This window comes from Molothrus ater, chromosome 12 (assembly GCF_012460135.2).
Source record: "Molothrus ater isolate BHLD 08-10-18 breed brown headed cowbird chromosome 12, BPBGC_Mater_1.1, whole genome shotgun sequence".
In the NCBI taxonomy this organism is placed as follows: Eukaryota; Metazoa; Chordata; class Aves; order Passeriformes; family Icteridae; genus Molothrus; species Molothrus ater.
Window position 1 is genome coordinate 18,943,157 of NC_050489.2, and position 18,099 is coordinate 18,961,255.

The window sequence follows — 18,099 nt, forward strand, 5'->3', positions numbered from 1 at the left end:
CGGCGGCAGCGGGGAGCACGCCAGGGCCCGCAGCGAGGAGCGGCATGTCTGCGCTTGGCAGCACAACAGAGAGCAGGTGACAAGCGCGCCGGCGGTCGCTTTATTACAGGAAGCGAGCACGCAAGCATCTGACGCCGCACTGCCCGGAGAGAAAATAAAACACCCCCCTCTCCCCTGCTATTAACAATCCCTCTGCGGGCGCGGGAGAAGGGCCCCCCGGATGCGGGGGGTGGGTGCCCTGCTGCAAAATGATGGCCCGGTGGCATCACGGCTCAGCCTCGCCCCCCTGCATCACTCCCAAGGCCAAGTAAATCCCAAGGGAGTAAAATTATGTGTGTGTGCACAAACATTTTTCCTCGGCAAACACTCCCCGAGACAACAAAATCAGCCGCCCCTGCTCCCGTTCCCGCGCCGCCCCGCTCCTCTGACCCAGCAATTAGAGGCAGGCATTAATATTTAAATATTGCCAGCTCGGGAGAAAGGAAATCAAATAAAACACGCCAGCGTGCCGGCAGCACATCCAGCTCCTGCTCCATCGCCTCAAAGAGGGTGCACAGCAGGAGGGGGGGGTGCTGTGCCACGCTGCTGGGGACACCAAGGTATTAATGTCACAAGGGGAACCCCCTTTCTGGGCCAAATCAGGGTGAGCAAGGAGGCAGCAAGCAAATGGTGAGCAAACAGCAGGGATGTTGTTGCCTGCTCAGCTGGGGGGTTTCAAAGGAACCCCAAGCCCACACTGACCATGTTTTGGGGTTCCCACTCCCTCCCAGACACAAAGCAACCGCCTGCAGGGTGTTGGGGACACACACATCCAGGCTGTACCCCCCCGCCACGGGAGTCACCCCCCCCTCCGGTCCCGTGGGTGCTCGGAGGCGGCGCTGGCCCAGCAAAGAGGATTTACTGCTCAACGCAAGGGGCTTTAGAGGCAATAACTTTCCCTCCTCTTGACTTAAATGGATTTGAAACTTCAAAAAGGATCGAGGGGGCAGGCTGCCAAGCGGCCGCCCCCAAGGGCTGACCCCGCAGGGGCTGGGGGGGCCGAGGGGGAGCTGCCAGCCCAGCCAGGGCCAACGGCCGTGGCAGATAAGGGGCGGGGGGGGCCCAGAAGGGCCCGAGATAAGGCGGCCGCCGTTACGGGCGCGGGAGCTCTGGGGCACTTCCTCCCGCCCCGCGGTGCAACCGCCGGCGGGCAGTGGGGTGCCGGGGTGGGGGGACATGGAGGGGACGTGGGGCAGCCGGGGCATGAAGCACGAGGCATGGCAAGGGCCAGTTCAAGGGCAATCCCCCTGGCAGCCTGCCCGGGCAGCCGCTGCAGGCCAAGCTCTGTCCTGGCTGCTCCTTCTCGGGGCTCGGAGGGGCTGCCCCACAGCCCGTCAGGGTACCCAGTGCCCCACAGGTGGGTGAGGCACCCCAGCATTGCCAGCACACGGTGGTCTGGGCTGGGTGTCCCCACCGGGCCGTGATGGCAGAGGCCATCTGCTGCTGCCCACAGTAAGGCCAGGCCTTACACCCAGAGCTGGCGGCAGTGCCAGGGCTCCGGGACAGAGGTGTGACCCATGGCACCGTGCCCTGATGTGGGGGAGAGCACCACCACCTCCCACACGGCTGGCACAGGCACAAACCCCCCCAGGAACAGCCCCTCCAGGCCTCAGCCTCCCACGGGCCAGACAGCAGGCTGAGGGAGAGGGCTGGGAACAAACAGAGGAGCAGCAATTAAAACTAACACCCCCCCCCCTCCTCAAGCTGCCCCCCAGCCTGTACCCCTGTCCCAGCCGCTGGCGTGCCAACAAGGAATAAACTGTCCTGCGTCCTTCGGCACCCCCCCTGTGCCCCCCGGCAGCCTGGCCCCCCGCCAAAGCCACCATCTCCCCGCTGCAGCTCCCTGCCCTGCAGCCAGCACCGGCCAGAACAGGCCCCGTGTGTGCACACAGGAGCTCAGCCCCGCGGGACGTGCAGGCACACGCACCCTGCGTGCCCCCAGCCAGGGGTCACCGCGCTCAGCACGCAGAGATTCACACCCCGGGGTTGTGCAACGCTCACACACGCACACTCAGGGACACGCGTGTGCTCACAGTGCGCTCACAGGCAGCCCCCCCTGCACGCTGACCCCCCAGCCATGGCTGGCCAGCCCTGTGGCACTCCCCGGCAGGTTACACAAACAGGGCGCACACGCAGCCGGGCGCACGCTCGCCTCGCTCACACCCACAAACCACACGGGCTCACCCCGGTGCTGCCGGCGCACGCGCGCCCTTGCAGGAAGAGGCGCTGGCTTCCCGCTGCCTTTTCCCTCCATTAACTCCCTCCCTGGATCTGGATCCTGCTCATGGCCCAGCGGGCACCCACAGCTCTGTGCCCCCCAGCCACGGGAGGAGGATGAGGATGAAGATGAGGATGAAGAGAGCAAGGCACTTGCCCCTCCTGCTCCAAGCGCTGGCAGTGGGCGCTTGCCCAGGACTTGGGGACAGATGTCACCAATGGGGCACTCGATTGACAGATGCCACCCATTGGGGACTGGCACCCATGTCACCATGCAAAGCAGACACAGGGCACGGTGAGCTGCCAGCCCCAGGGCGAAGGGCACGGCAGGCAGCACAGGCAGGGCTGGAAGAGCCAGGACAGAGCAGGGCAATAAAGGCGGAGGCAGGCGAGACGCTGGGGCCGTGGCATCACCCCGGCACAGGGTGCGGTGCCCGGGCTCCCCACGTCCGCCTCAGTCAGCAACACGGTCCCTCCCCAGCTCCAGAGGTCCTGGGTGTCCAGAAATATTGGTGGGTAAACTGAGGCACAGCCCCACGCTGCACCCTGTGTGCCTGCATGGAGAGATGGGCAGGCAGCAAGGCAAGGAGAAGGGTCAAGGTCAGGGCCACCCTGTGCCCTGCCAGGCATGGGAAATGACCCCAAGGGTCTCTCTGGAATGTGGGTCATGGGGACTGAGCACCACAGTTGGCCCCAGACCCTGAGGCCACAGAACCCAGAGGGTCTCATCTCCCACAACATTCCCCAGCTGGATCCCCAACTCCAAGGCAACCTCCATTTTCCACACCATGGGGGTCCCTCAAGGCCAGGGTGACCTCTGTCCACAGCATCACAGGGCACCTGAAGCTCGGGGTGACCTCTGTCACCTCTCCATCAGGGTGACCTCCACCCCTCACACAATAAGGGCCTCCAAGCCAAAGACAACTTCCATCCTCCAGGCCACAGGGTCCCCCTGCCTCAGGGTGACCTCCACTCCCCAAACAACAGTGACCCCCAAAGCTCAGGGTGACCACCACCCTCTGTGTCATGGGAACCCCCAACTCTGGGTTGACATCAGCCCACACACAATGGGGTCCCCAGAATCCAAGGTGACCTCCATCCCCCACATCACAGGGACCCCCAACCTCAGAGCAACCATGGGGTCTCTCAACCCCAGGGTGACCTTGGTCTCCCAAACCGTGGGTTCCTCCAGACCCAGGGTGACCTCTGTTCCCCTCACAACGGGGTTCCCCAAACCAGGCTGATCTCCATCCCCCATACCATGGCTTCCCCTAAACACAAGGCGACCTCTGCCCCTTACACCATGAGCTCCCCCAACTCCAGGGTGACCTCCATTCACCAAACAACCGTGCCCCCAAATCCCAGGGCGACCTCCACCCCCTATACCATGAGGTCCCCCAACCCCAGGGTGACCTCCATCTCCCCTAGCACAGTCTCTCTCAGCCCCAGGGTGACCTCTGTCCCCCCCACCACTGGGTCCCCCGGCTGACCTCCATCCCCCACGCCAGACCGCCCAGCAGAGGGGCTGGGTGGGGATTGCGAGCGGCGGGATCACACCAGCCCCATCCCACCCCTCCAGCACAACTCCCACCCGAGGGGGGGACCCCGCTGCCCCCTCCCCACGGCTCTGCTGGGCTGGGCTGGGCTGGGCTGGGGAGGGGGGGGGGTCACTCACCCGCGGGCCGCGCTGTCCAACGGGGGCTGCGCTCCTCCATGGGGAGGGAGCGGAGCGGAGCCGAGCCGAGCCGAGCCGTGCCGAGCCTTCCCCCGCCGCTTCCTGCTTCCCTCGGCGCCCGCCCGCCGCCCCGAGAGCCGCACGGCTGGAGCGTGACTCACCGGGGGCCGGGCCGGGCAGGGCAGGGCAGGGCGGCGGGGGCGGGGGCGGCGGGCACCGGCAGCGAGGCACGGGGCGCTCCGAAAACAGGGATGCTGCAAGGGGGGGAGGAACCCACCCACCCGGGACCACCGGGGATTCGCCGGGAATGGGGGTTCCCCCCGTGCGGGGGGTCCCGCGGGGTGTTCGTCCCTCCCGCAGCATGCCACGAATTTGGGTGATGGGGGGGTCACTCCTGCTCGCGGCACACAAGTGACCCCTCCCCAAATGTAAGGATGGGGGGATGCCCGTGCCGGGCACTGATGGGGGCCAGGCCTTTGACCCGCACCCCCAAACTGCTCCAAGATACCCTGGGGCTCTGGGGTGCCAGCGTGGCCCAGCACAGTGGGCACCCAGGGTGGTCCTGAGCCCAGACCCTGGAGAAATAAGGGGTGATCCCAGGACAGCCCCCTCGGGGCACCCCAATGCCCCAGGCACCCCCTGCGCCAGGCATGGGAGAGGGAACAGCACTGTGTCTCCCAGGTGGGGATGGTGGTGGTCACCCCTGTGCCATCCCACCATCACCTGGGCTTGGGGACACCAGTGACATGAGTGGGGTGGGGCTCAGCCCGCTCGCACAGGAGGAAGTTGCCCGTCATTCACCGGCCACATCAGTCGGCTCCACGGGCCAGACAGGCTCGGCTGGCTCGAACAGGCCAGACCCCCACCTCCCTCAGGAAGGAAGGAGGCTTCAGTGAGGAATCCCATCCTGGCACTGCCAGCCATGAACTGGCATCTCTGCAGGAGGAGACACAGGGCATGACAGGGACACCCAGCCGTCCCCAAACTGCCACACCACAGCACACACACCCCCCCAAATCCCTTCCCAGCTCACCCTTGCCTCTGCATCCCCTCCATCCTCCTCCTCCTCTTCCTCCAACAGGCCCCAGTGCCCGCCACGCCGGTGCTGCCGCGGTGCCGCTGCTGCCCGCCACCCCCCCCAGTCCTCCTCGTGCTTCCCCCCCACCCTCCTCGTGCTTCCCCCCCCCCCAACTCCCTTTTCCCGTTCTATTTTAAATTTTTATTGCATTCTTTTTAAAGAATACAGAGGAACAAATGCCCTTATCAGCAATTCTCACAAGGTATAAAGAGCCGCTTTTATCTCCTGCCTTTACTAATCTAGAGCGAGCCAATGCCTGTTAATTTTTTAATTTTCCTGGTGAATGCATTTGTGGTTCCGTCAGCATCCATCCGGACACGCACGCAGGATCCCCTCGGCATCCCAGCCCAACCACCCTGGCATGGGATTGACACTGTGCTGGCAGAGCAGGGCCTCATGGTTTGGCAACCACAAAGGGATTTTGTGCACTGGGAAGTCCCGTGTGTCACACGAGGCTCAGCAGGACACCCCGGGATGTGTCACCACCCCCAAGATATGGAGGTGCTCCCACAGATTCCAGCCTGGCTCTGCCTGGCCACAAGGAACGCTGACAGTGTGGGTCTCCACGCTCAGCACGGGGATAGATGCCATGCCAAGCTGTCCAGCTGTCATTGTCACCCTCTCTGGCCGAGGTCCCCGCAGGGGCAAAGGGGGGGTCACCCCTGTGTCCCCCCCAGGAAGGGACGCAGCACAGGCTGCCCGCTCAGCAGGGCTGGGAGCGCAGCAGCCGGACGCGGCGCGCAGATGAGATGTGGCAGGCGTGTAACAAGCCATTAGTCACTGTCACCTTTGCCCGGCAGCCACTGGCAGGGTAATAAATCCCGGGCTGACTCCAGCGGGCCCGTTCCAGGCCACGGCTCCCAGCTTGCCTCCACACCACTGCCGGCTGGGCTGTGAGCAGTTTGTAAATGCATCCCAACCCCCCCGGGGGACACAGCGCCTTGCGGGGTCCCCAAACCATGGCCAAATCCCTGTGGGGCTGATCGATGGGTTACACGGGCCACTGCATTCCTGAGGGGTATCCTTCTCAGGGAATGTGAGGGGTCATGAATCCCCACCACCAAGGAGCCCCCTGGCCCTGCAGGCTGCCCCTTGGCTCTCCCTGCCTGCCCCAGCTTCCCGCCCGCTGCACCTTGCGGTTCCTGACTCTTCCCAGCCCAACGCCAGGAACCGGCATCGGCGCTTGTTACGGATCAAAGGAGCCTGGCATGGCCCAGCACAACACGGCCCGGCGCGCCCGCCGGGAAGGGCTGGCAAACAAGCCGGGCCAGGGAGGCGGCAGGCGGGAAGCACGCGTGATGCCTCTCCTAAAAATGCTGCTGCTCCTGACGGACAGGGCGGCCGAGTCCCTGGAGCCGCGGTCCATCCCAGCCCCGGGGGCCCCCCAGCTCCCCAGCACAGCCAGCCCAGCACCGCGGCTCTCCCTGGCGCCCACGGCCTGACTCACGGCCCCGGGGATGGCGGGCAGGGACTGCGGTGCTGTCGGGGTCACCTTCCCAGCGGGACTGCGGGTGTTCGATCCCGACCCCAAGCCGCTGGCCATGAGCCTTCACCGGGAGTCCCAAGCAGCACATGGGGCTGATGGTCACCCCACAGTGGGACAGGGGACATCCCTTGGGAATGGCAGCCTTGTACCCTCCCGTATCCCCCCGCATCACCTACTTGTGGCTCCAGCGTCCGCACCCTCTGCATCCAACGGCGTCCGCTGGCCGATGTCCGGGACGGTGCTGCCCGTTCCCGGGCTCTCCCCAGCGCTGGCCACCCGGTGCCGGGACTCACCGCCCGCAGGCTTGGTGGCAGCTGTCTCCAGGGACGAAGAGGACGCCTGGAAGAGAAGCAGGACAGAGACTCAGCGCCGTTGCCTCTCCCGGTCGGAGCAGCGCTGGCACGGGTGGGGGGCACGGGGGGGTTCGGGGTGCACAGACACAAGATGCTTTTGTTTTCCTGGCGGCCGGTGCACGTGGCCAGCACGGGAGCCGCACGCCAGCCCACGCCACGGGGCTACAGCTGGATCCGGCCGATGGCTCCCAGCACAGCCAGACAAGAAATGCTGCAGGGGGGTGAGGACATGAATCAAAGCGGCGTCCCCTCGCCCGCCGGCGGCAGCTGGCCGGTTAGGCAGCTCCCGATTACTCAACCGGGCAGTGTTTACTCGAGATCAACAACCCCCCATCGCCTGCCCTGCCAGGCGGGCGAGGGAAACGTGCTGCTGGGATGGGGATGGCATTCCCGCTGTGCCTTGTTTGGGGACAGTCCCCTTCCTCGACCCCCGGGCGCTGCTGTGGCTCAGGGTTTGTTGTAGCTGTCACCCTCCTGCCCGGGCACACAGCTTGGGCTGTCACCACTCCTGTTTAGCTTTAATAAAGAAACAGACAGTGACACAACGCTCATCCCAGCACTGTTGTGCCACCCTGGGAAAGACGCACAAACAGCCCAGGTTCACAGGATGCTGTGCCCACCCCAGGTAAGGTGGGATGCAGGTGACCTCCCCCTGCTACACATGCACCTGATTTGGGGACATTAGGACCATGGTGAGGATTTTATGTTGATCCCGTTTTGCTCGGGATTACTCCCATAAACATGGAGATGAATGGTCGGTGGATGCTTTGCTGGGAAGCCCTTAGACTCAACGAGCCACGCACACGAGCGGACGTATAAATTCACCGTTTGCTCCCTGGAAAGGTTTAATTTATGGAATCCATATGGCAGCGCCGCACAACCGCGAGCGCTTGGCACATCCCGTGAGTCCTCGAGTGCCACCACGTCCCAGCCCCAACTGGCGGGGTGCCACCAGCTGCCCCGGTGATGGCAGGATGCTCTTCTCTTCCCCAGTGATTAACAGAAGGTGACTTTCACAGCGGGCAGGGGACAAGCCCAAGGATCAGGCCCCGTCCCTGACAGCTGGGTGTGGGATCCCTGGAGGTGGCAGGGACGTCTCAGGGAGGAGGTTGTGCCACTGCTCCTCCTCCCAGGACAATGCCACCGGCAGCAGGAGGCAGCAATCCCCTACCTGTGGGCATGGGAAAGGCTGGGGCGCACTTTGATACCTGGAGCAACTAATCATTAATTAGCATTAATCACTCTCCATCACGTGTCACAGCAGCATTGGGCAAGACGCAGCTGGGAAGTCGCAGACCAGGGTCTTGGTGGGGAAAGTGGATTTTGACAGCTGGGCCAAGGCTGGCACCCTCCTGCTCCCCTGCTCCCCAGGGAGCCCCCCAGACCCCAACCCACACCCCAACCCACCCATCAGCCCCACAGCACCAGCAGCCCCCACCCCCTCTGTTTTCCTGCCAAGGGATGCTGAGATGCAAAGGCACCAGAGATGGGTCCCACCTGCCCAAGGGCAGCCAGGATCCCACACCCCCTCACCACCCGTGTCCCCTGGGACCCCCAGGCTCCGCACGGAGCAGCGGCCGCCTCCTTGCTTTAACTTCAGCCGGCACTATCTGTCAGCAAATCATCCCCGGTTACACAGATAAGGAATAATTGATGCAAAGGAGCCATCTGTTTGTGAACACGGAATATCTGCTCAATTAGGAGGGATCTGTCCACCCAGATAAAGCATGGCGGCAGCCCCTCAGAGTGGGGGCCTTCCTCCCCAGCCATGTCCTCAAAGACTCACCCCCAATTAGAGGTGAGCAGGTTGATTTGGGTGCTAATTTGCTAAGCAGCACCCTGAGGTGCTTGGGAACAGGCTGGGAGGGAAAGGTGCTCTGCCACCAAGTGCTGAAATTTGAAAGGAGAGCTGGCAGGTCCCCGATGTCCCACTGTGATAAAGCTCAGCTCCTCCTGGCTCTGGGAGATGCTTATCCCACATGTTCCCAGGGATGGAGAGAGGGGACCAGGATCTGTGCTTGTCCAATGGCACTGAGCTGAGGCTGGCCCACTCGTGACACACAGATGGACGAGCCTGAAACAGCTCCCAGGACAGATCCACAACAGGGATCAGGGACGCAGGGCACAGCCTCAGGCACATCCAGGTTAGGGGTAGGTGTACAGTGAGGTGACAGCAATGTGACATCATTATGTGATGTTATTAACATGGGAAGAATGGAGCTGGCATACAGGCCAGCTCCACAAGTGGCAAAAGCTATGGGGAAAAGGCTCCAACCAGAGGAGGCAGGGATGGCCCCATGGCACGACACTCCCCAAACCCCTCCTGGGTGGCATCTGTCCCCATCTACCCCAGTAGGTTCTTGGTATGAAGGACGTGGAGAGCTTGAGGGGGGTCAAAACAGAGCTGGTGGCCTCCAGGGACAGGCACAGAGAGGCACTGCCAGACACCACATCAGCCGTGTCACCTGTGCCCCACACCACCAAGCAGGGTGCCCAAGGGCAGGGCAGCGTGGCAGTCCATGGACAGAATGGCACCAAGGGCAGGGGATGGTGTCCCCATGTCCAGTGTCCCCAGTGTGTCCCTCCCTGCCAAGGACACATTCCTTCTGCTCCCATCCCTGGGCTCAATGCCTGCTGTAGCTCCCAGCTCTGTCCCAGCTTTGGGATGGCACTGGTGGAGTGGGAAAGCAAAGGGCAGGAGGCCACGCCAGCGCACTTCCTGTGCCTCCAGGACACCCAAAACGTGGCTTCCCCATTCTGGCTCCCCTGCTGCTGGGACAGGCCGCAGCGTGCACGGCGCCGGTGCCACCCGCCCACGGAAATGCCGCCCACGGGAATGCCGCGGGCACGGCAGGGCAGAGCCCCACCACACCACCCTAACCTGGCAGCACTCCAGAAAACCCCTGCGCTGCCAGCAGCCAGGGCACCGGGGGTGGATGCAATCTTTGGCTCCTGGCTGGCATCACCCCGGCAGGGCGGCGGGCACAGAGCCTGGCGAGCACCGGCACAGCTGCACCGGCTCCGGGGTTTGGCACAGCGTCGGTGCCAGCTCCGGTGAGTGAGCCCGGCATGAGGTGAGGAGGATGCCCAGCGCAGAGGGGCTGCATCCTGCTCTTCCCAGGGGATGCAGGGGCTGGCTGTAGGGCCTGGGGGACACAACCCCTCGCTGTCCCCCAGCTCCCCCCAGGCCTGGGAGGCGGTGCTCAGGATAAAAGGTGGTTTTGGAGTGTTGAGGGCTGCAGGAGCAGGCTCCCCCCAGTTCCCTTTGTCGCTGAGGCCCTCAAGCCCCCTGGCTCCTGCTGGGGCTTTATCACAGCACAGCCCCTGCCGTGTGTTCCCCCAGACGGTTCCAGCTGCTCTTCCCTCCAGGAAGCCTCTGCCCTTCTCATCCTTGTCCCAGCAGCCTGAAACCAGAGGGTTTTCCCACAAGAGCAGGCTGGGGTGCCCCTGGGGAGCTGGGGTGTCCCTGGGGAGCTGGGGTGCCTGCTGGTGGCATGGCTTGGCCCTGATGGGTGCCCACGGGAGGGGTGGTGGCTGGCTCCATGCATCTCCACCGTATTTAAAGTTTCTCAGGCATGTTTGCTGGCGGAAAGTTGGAACCTACAATTACAGCTGCGCTAACTCCTCATTAAAGAGGGGAAGGGGAAAAAAAAAAAAAAAGGCAAAGAAACAAAAGGCTCCAGACTGAGACACAGTGCCGTTAACCCTTCCCAAGATGGGGATGTGGCCCCCCAGGAAATTCATACAGCTGGAGGGATGGATCACAGCGGTGGCAGGTGACACCATGCCCCAAGGGTCTTCCCATGACCATCACTGCCCACCTGGATCCCCTCTCCGTGTCCTGGTGCAGCGTTGGTGCCGGCTGTGCCGCGGCGCCCGCGTGGGCACGGCTGCGGCTGTGCCGGAGCCGTTTGTCACGGCAGGGCTGCGGTTCCCGCTCGCTCTCCTCTCCAGCAGCGACACCGTGACGCCTGCTCCAGGAGCCCACACAATATGTTCGCACTCATCTCGCAGCTGCCCCCAGACAGCCCGAGGTGCCGCGCTCCTCGCCGGCGCGGGGGCCGCTCTGTGCCGGCACAGCCGCGACGTGCCCGGCTGGGAACTGGCACAGACGGAAGGGGCTGGAGACTGTGGTCAGGCTGGATGCCACAAGGGCGGACGAGGCTGGAAACACTACTGCCGTGGGCAAGGGATGCACCAGCGGCCCCCCATGCCCCAGCGCATTCACCCAGGCTGTGCCACGAGCCCTGGGAACAGCAGAGAGGGGGACAGGCCTGGCTGTGACCTCCGTGTGTCACTGCAGCCACTCTGCACCACACGGAGCAAAAGCCAGTGCCACACACATCCCCCCCCAGGACCCCATCCCCAGCGAGGGTCTGACCCTGTGGCCACCCCAGCATGACCACAGCCCCCCTCATGCCCCATCTCTGGGGAGCATCAGGTCCCTGCGTCACTCTCCAGCCCCCCACCCCCCCGGCGACACCACCTCAGCGCCACGGCCACAGCAGCAGCTCTGACAGCAGCTAACGAGCTGCAGGCAGCAATTTGGGTTATATATAGCCCCAAAGTGACTGCATCTAATTGCTCCAGCGCACACTGGCCCCGCCGCGGGGTCCGGGTGCTGGGCTCAAGGGGACAGGGTGAGCGGCACACGCTCAGCCCCCTCCCCTGGCTGTCACCCCGTGTGACCCCCCGGGCACCCTGAGGCTGGCAGGGCACAACCATCACCCCATCCACGCCAGCCCCGAGGAGCTGGGCTGCTCCTGGCAGCTTTGTGCCAGGCCATAAGCGGCTTTGGCTAAAGCTGCCGTCCCAGCCCGTCCCAACCAGGGACCCTAAGGAGCTTTTGTCCCCTCTCATTACAGGGTTTCGGCCAGGGGGCCACGGGGAGCAGCACCCAGCACCCCCTCTCTGCAGCCTGTGGGCTCCACCAGCTGCTCCGGCAGCCCCGGGAGGGAGGCACGGCAGGAGGGAGGGAGGAGGGAGGGAGGTGCTCCCTTTGTGGCAGCCCCCATCCCCTCAGCAGCAGCTGCCAGGCGAGGCGGCGGGCGCGCAGATGCGGCCGGAGGAGGGAGATGCTCTCTGTGTCTGTGTGTCTGTGTGTGTATGTGTGTGTGTGTGTGTGTGTGTGTAGGGGGGTCCCCCACAGCGGCTCCCCACGCTGGCGGGGCAAGCGGCGGCCCCCGCGTGGGGAGGGGGAGCCGGAGCCGAAATTGTTTGCCAGCTTCCTCGAGACGGCACAATGGAGGGCGCGCAGGCGGATCCGGGGTCAGGGGTGAGAGCAGCAATAAGTGGTTTATGCCTTTTGTGAAGAGGCTGAACTGACAGCTCGCTGGATTAACAAAGACGTCCTCTGTTCCCGGGCAGGTCATGTGGAAAGCGCTGCGCCGACCCCTGTCACTTCTTTTTTTTGCAAGAACAGACATTTGTTCGCCGGCGAACAGGGAGGTGATGGAGGGGGAGGCGGGGGGCACGCAGCCGCCCGCTCCCGGCTTTTCCTCGAGCTCCTCTGGGGCTCTGGCCGTGGGGACCGGCGGCTGCTCGCTGCTCCGGCAGCCCTGGCCACGCCGTGTCACCTCCCGTGCCTCAGTTTCTCCAGGCTGTGAGAAGAGCTGTGGCTGGTGGGGACGTGAGCACCTCCACCCCATGCCCGGGCAGTGCTGTGCTCCACAATGCTCCACATCCACACAGAATTCCCCCCGTGCTCATCCTTCCATCGCCCCAGCACCGGGCTGCTGGGCAGGATGGGACCTGCTCATTCCCTGTCCCACTGTGGGGACATTTCTAGCTCGTGCTTGCCAGTCCCTGCCAGCCTGGGGAAAGTTCCCTTCAGCCTCCTTTCAAGGCAGGGAAACTGAGGCAGAGGAGGGTGTGAGCATCCCACCCATGCATGGACAGCAGGGCTGGCAGCAGCGCTGCCACTCCTGGTCCCGGCCCTTTTCAGCTTTTTCAAACCCACAAGGATTTCCTCAAGGTTGTGCAGCACAGAGCCTTCGCTGTCATCATCAGACTCCAGAGCTAAACAGCTGCAATGCTGCCATTCCACCCTGAGACAAACTGCCCTGCCTGGGGCAGTCACTCCCTGACCTCAGGTGTCCCTGCAGCTCCCAGCTCCTCTGTCACCACAACCCAGCCCTGGCTCTAGGACCCCCTGAGACCATAGGGGCCCAAAGCTGGGATGAGAGGGATGCAGCTTGGTGTCTGCCACCCAAATCCTGCTGAGACCCCACAGGACACGCAGCTGCTCAGCCCCAGGCCCTGCTCCCCATCCCCATCTCAGGGACGCCACAACCCAGCACAGCTCACCCACCTCCAGCTCCAGAGCTGCCGGGCACTCTGTGACCTGTGTCCCCTCCCCGCCACCCTAAATACCTGCCATGGGAGCCAGAGGCAGCCACAAGGGGCTTTTCACTCTGGAAAACCCCACCCACCCCACAGCGGCTCAAGTTTTCGGGACATTCCCACACGTGCCAATCCCTGCGTGCTCAGAGGTAAACTGAGGCAGTGAGGAGCAGCCAGGCTCTGCTGGGTGAGGGGACACATCTGGGGGTCCTCATCCCTCTGTGGGGGCACATCACAGCAATCCCAGTGCAGCCACGCTCCGGCTGGGCCATCAGCTTGTGGCATGGTGGCATTAAAGCCCCAATCCGTGTCCCCCTTCTCCAGCTTAGTGCCCGTTCCCAGCTCCTGCCTGCCATCTAAAGACGGACTTAGCACCAGGTCCAGCGCTGCCTTAAGCCTCAGATTAAATGTGAACCATCTGCAAGGGGAAACCTTAATGCAGGATAATACCTGCCACACACCCCGCCGTGGCATCGAGTCCCTGAGCAGCACCACGTCCCTCCACAGGGGTCCTGAGGCTCTGCACATGATGTTCCCGTCTCCTGGATGTCCCCATCGTCCTTGCTGTCCCCTCCTGGCACAGCTCCCTGTTGGAGCTGCATGCCCAGCCAGCTCCCACCTCACCAGCCCGTGTCCCCTGCCAAAGGAGCCGCCCCAGGCAGGGGACACCCAGGCATGTGGGGGGGGGGGGGGTCCAGCCAATGCCCCACCTGGTTAATTACTTTAAGTGATTAAAGTCTCTTCATCAGGGCAGCAGATTAGACCCTGCAGCTGGGAGCTGTTTTCCCTCACAATCTCCTCCCCCAGGGGACAACAAGGGGGGTCCTGCACTGTCCCCATTTTTAGGAGTAAATCCAACCTCCCCAGCCCCAAAAAGGTGGTCCAGGTGTCCTCTGTCCCCCCAGCATGGTGAAGCCCCCCAGAAATGCCCAGACCAGCAGCATCACCCAGGGTGCAGAGGGGACATGGGGTCACCCAGGCTGTCCCTAGTGCTACTGGGGACAAAGCTGGAGCATCACACAGCCAGGAATGAGCTCTGCAGGGAGGAGGGATTCCTGGGGGGCAGTGAACCCCAAAGCTGGGTGGGGAAGGATGAAACACTTCCTGCCAACTCAGCACCCCAATGAATTACACAGGATCACAAGTCCCTGCTCAGGTCAGCAGGGAAAGGAGCCAGGGAGGTTTTCCACCACTCCTGGTGGGGAATTTACAGCCAGGATCCACTGTGGGCTCAGTAATTAGTGTTGGGATGCTGAATCAGCACCTGGCCATCAGCACTGAAGGGATGGAGCTGGGGGGGCTCTGGGACCAATGGTGGCTCCCAAGGAGGGACAAAGGGGGCACTGGGGTGACCCAGCAGTGCCTGACAGTGGAGGGGGCCACCCCTATGGCTGGGAACACGGGAGGAAAGCTGGCAGCCAGCATCCCATCCCAGTGTGCTGCTCCAGGACCAACTCCAGCCCAAGATCCCTCGGGTGTCCCTTTGGGAACACCCCAGGATGGACAGAACCCCCTTGTCCTGTTCACCTAAAGACAAAAATCCCTCTGGCCCTCCCTTCCCAGCCTGGATACTCCATTCCGAGGATGCTCAAGCCCTGGGATGCCCGAGCATCCGCCCAGCTGTGCCCGGGCAGCCCTCTGGCCTTGACGGCTGCCATCAATTTCCCGGGGTCGGGAAAGGCAGGGCCGGCTCCCCGGCAGATCCAGCCTCTGCTCCGAGGCTGATTACAGCCATTTCCCTGCCCGTGCCCCCTCCCTGCTGTCTGCCTCCTGCCTCCGTCTGCTGCCTGGTTTTATGAGGGCCATTTCCAAGAGGTCGCTGGAAATAGATTTTTATCACCTCGTGATAAATATCGTTTATGGTGACATTACTGCTCCGAGCAGCCGTGCAGGGGAGGGAGGAGAGGCAGGAGGACGCTCCCAGCCCCTGCTCCCAGCCCCAGCTCCACAAGGCACCGTCTGGGCCCCTCCTCGTGTCCCTGTCCCCATTCCCGGAGGTTTGGGCAGGGCCATCCGACACCATCCATCCATCCATCCATCCATCCATCCATCCATCCATCCATCCATCCATCCATCCATCCATCCCTCCCTCCCTCCCTCCACCCAGGCGGCAGGAACAGAGGGAGCTGCATCATTAGCCCCGCGCGCCATTAAGCACTTAAAAAGCCATAGGAATAAGCCGCGCCATTAGCTGGCAAGCGAGCTGGGAGGGGAGGGATGCAGGGAACCGAGCAGGGAGCAGGGAATGTCACCACCCCGAGGGTGCCCTGGAAGCAGGGACAAACCCCCCCCCTTCCTGCACACGGCTCCAAGGTGGAAAGCCAGGGGCTTTCAGAGCTGACACATGGCTTCTACAAGGGGTGACGCCACTGGGCGCTGCTCCAGGGGGACTTTTCAGAACGCTGGGGAGAACCGGCTCCTTGTTCATCCCCTCCTCTGCTTTAGGGATGGAGCTGGCACAGAAACCCGGGAGGAAAAGCCACGGCTGAACTGAGAACTGCAAACTCACGGCAGCGGTGGCCCCGCATGTTGCAAGCCTGCTTGGAGGTGACCCAGGGGACAGGGTCCTGCCCCGGCCCAGCCCGCAGCAGGGACAGCTGCCAAGCCTTGCCCACAGGCAGCTGCCTCTGGAAAAGGGCACGGCAGCGGGCACAGGGCCAAGGCCAAGCTGCTCTCTCTGCGCCAGCCCTGCCACACACACAGCGCTGGGCACTGGGTAGGAACAACAACTGCCCCGTTCAGCAGCGCCAAGGTGAGGGGTGTCACCTGTGGGGACACAGGCACAGCCCCCAGGGAGCCAGAGCTGGGGTGCAAAGCAGCAGCAAAACTGCACACCCAGCAAAGAGCAACCCTCGCCTGCAGGCAGAGCACGGCACTGCCAGCCCGTGCCAAGAATCCTGTTTGCTCTGCCCAGCCCTGGCACCGGGTGCCTTGGGCAAGCCAACTCCTGCCCCACTGCCTCAGTTTCCCCAGCTGGCAGGGGGTGGGCTGCCAAGGGGGGACCCCAGCCTCGTGCTGTGGCTCCTTGTGACACGCAGTGTGACCTGGCTGTGACACAGAGTTGTGGTGACTTCCTTGGGAAGGGACCCCCCCAGTGTGGGGCTGGGACTTTGTTGGGGACAAGCATGGCCAGATGGCGGCACTGGCCACCTGGCATGGTGGCATGACCCCTCCTCAGCTCCCCACACCTGGTGGGCAGAAAACAGCACCAAAAAGGGCCAGTCCTGTCACCCTGCTGCCACGTGGGGCTGCATGGGGACAGCCAGCCCCACATGCAGGGACAAGGAGTGCTGGTGCTGTCCACTCTGTTTCCCTCTCTGCTGCCAGGACAGGTGCCTTGGCCATCCAGTGCCACCCCCATGTCATCACCCACACCAGCAGCTGCCACTGTCCCCTGTTGCCACATCCCACCTTTAGGACATGAGGTCCCCAAGCCACTGCATCCCCTTGGGGACAAGGAATCCCTCCAGAGACCCTGCAATGCTGGGCAGCAGGATGCCTGCAGAGCCAGCTGCCTCCTGTGCCCATGAAAGGAGATTTATTCACCTGGTGAGCGCCTCGGTGACCCCAGGTGCAGCTCCTGCCACCACCTCGTGGCTCCTGGCACGCAGCAGGAGCCAGCACGCCCTGGCAGGGCCACCTGGCTGGCGGTGACAGTGACCTTACCCCGCTGCCAGAGTGCTCCTGGCCCAGCTCCTGGCCCAGCACATGGCTCCCCTGGCCAAGGCAGGCTGCTGGCTTGGCACCCACCCTGCAGCCAGCCACCCTCCCCACCCTGGGCTGGCAGGGAGCGGGCAGCCGCAGCTGCGGGAGGCACGGACAGACAGACGGACAGACAGCACGAGCACAGCCCCCTCTGTGCCACCCCCAGCTCTGGGGTGGGGGTTTGGGCATCCCCGGCCCACAGCGGGACTGGCAAAGCCCAGGGGGGGCACCCCACGGGCCAGTAGCATCTCTCACTGGGGGACAAACCCCAGCTCAGCAAAGCCCAGCTCAGCAAAGCCCAGCTCAGCACCAGGGGTGTCCCCCATCAGCCACAGATGGAGCCCCATGCTGCCCCAACCCCTTTGCCTACTGCCCCCCAGGAGCCAGACCTGAGCCCCCCAAGGGTGGGCACCTCTGCTGCAGCCCCCGGGTTGGGGTGCCCCCCTCCCCGTGCACCCCCTTAGAGCTGTGCATGGGCCTGCTGGGGTGCAGGAAAACCATTCTGCTACTTTTTTAAAATAAAACCACTTAAAAAAAAAAAAAAACCCAAAGAAAAAGGGGAAGTGCAGAAGATCCTGGCAGCAGCACACAAAGTTTGCAGCAAGTTCCACAAAGCCCCCCCATGGGTCAGGGGGACACAGGGGTCCCCCCAGAGCCACCCCAAACACACCCAGCAAAACTGGGAGGGCACACAAGAAGTCGGGGGGGTACAGGGTTTATCCCCCAGCAATCCTGGTGGGATGCCCACCTCAAGGCTGGACAGGGGTAGGAGGGGGGCTCCAGCAAGGGGGGTACAGGGTGGGTACAGGCAGGTCAGGAGGGTACAGGCAGTGCATGGGGGGGCACAGAGGGGTGGGGGCATTTAGAATGGGCATGGAGGGGCACAAGTGTGAGGGGGGTACACACAGAGAGGAGGGAAGTGCAGACCAGGGCTAGGGGCAGTACTGGGATGGGATGGGATGGGATGGGATGGGATGGGATGGGATGGGATGGGATGGGATGGGATGGGATGGGATGGGATGGGAGGGGGGGTACAACCAGGGTATGTGAGGGGGGCACAGAGGGGTGGGGGGATACAGGAGGGGTGGGGGCATTTAGGATGGGGATGCAGGGGTACAAGTGTGACGGAGGTACAGGCAGAGATTGGGGATACAGGGTGGGCACAGGGAGGTGAGGAGCACAGGCAGTGCATAGGGGGGCACAG

The 18,099-nt window shown here is 63.5% G+C and overlaps 1 protein-coding gene across 4 annotated transcripts in view; it reads right to left on the reverse strand.

Annotated features, from left to right (window-relative positions):
• Window positions 1-18,099, reverse strand: part of GSE1 (Gse1 coiled-coil protein) — a 102,153-nt gene that overhangs the window by 59,415 nt on the left and 24,639 nt on the right. For all 4 annotated transcript variants that reach the window (XM_036390420.2, XM_054516164.1, XM_054516163.1 and 1 more), the window contains exon 2: window positions 6,672-6,834. In XM_036390420.2, the coding sequence (XP_036246313.2) occupies window positions 6,672-6,834 (163 nt within the window). The remainder of the gene's footprint in view (window positions 1-6,671; window positions 6,835-18,099) is intronic.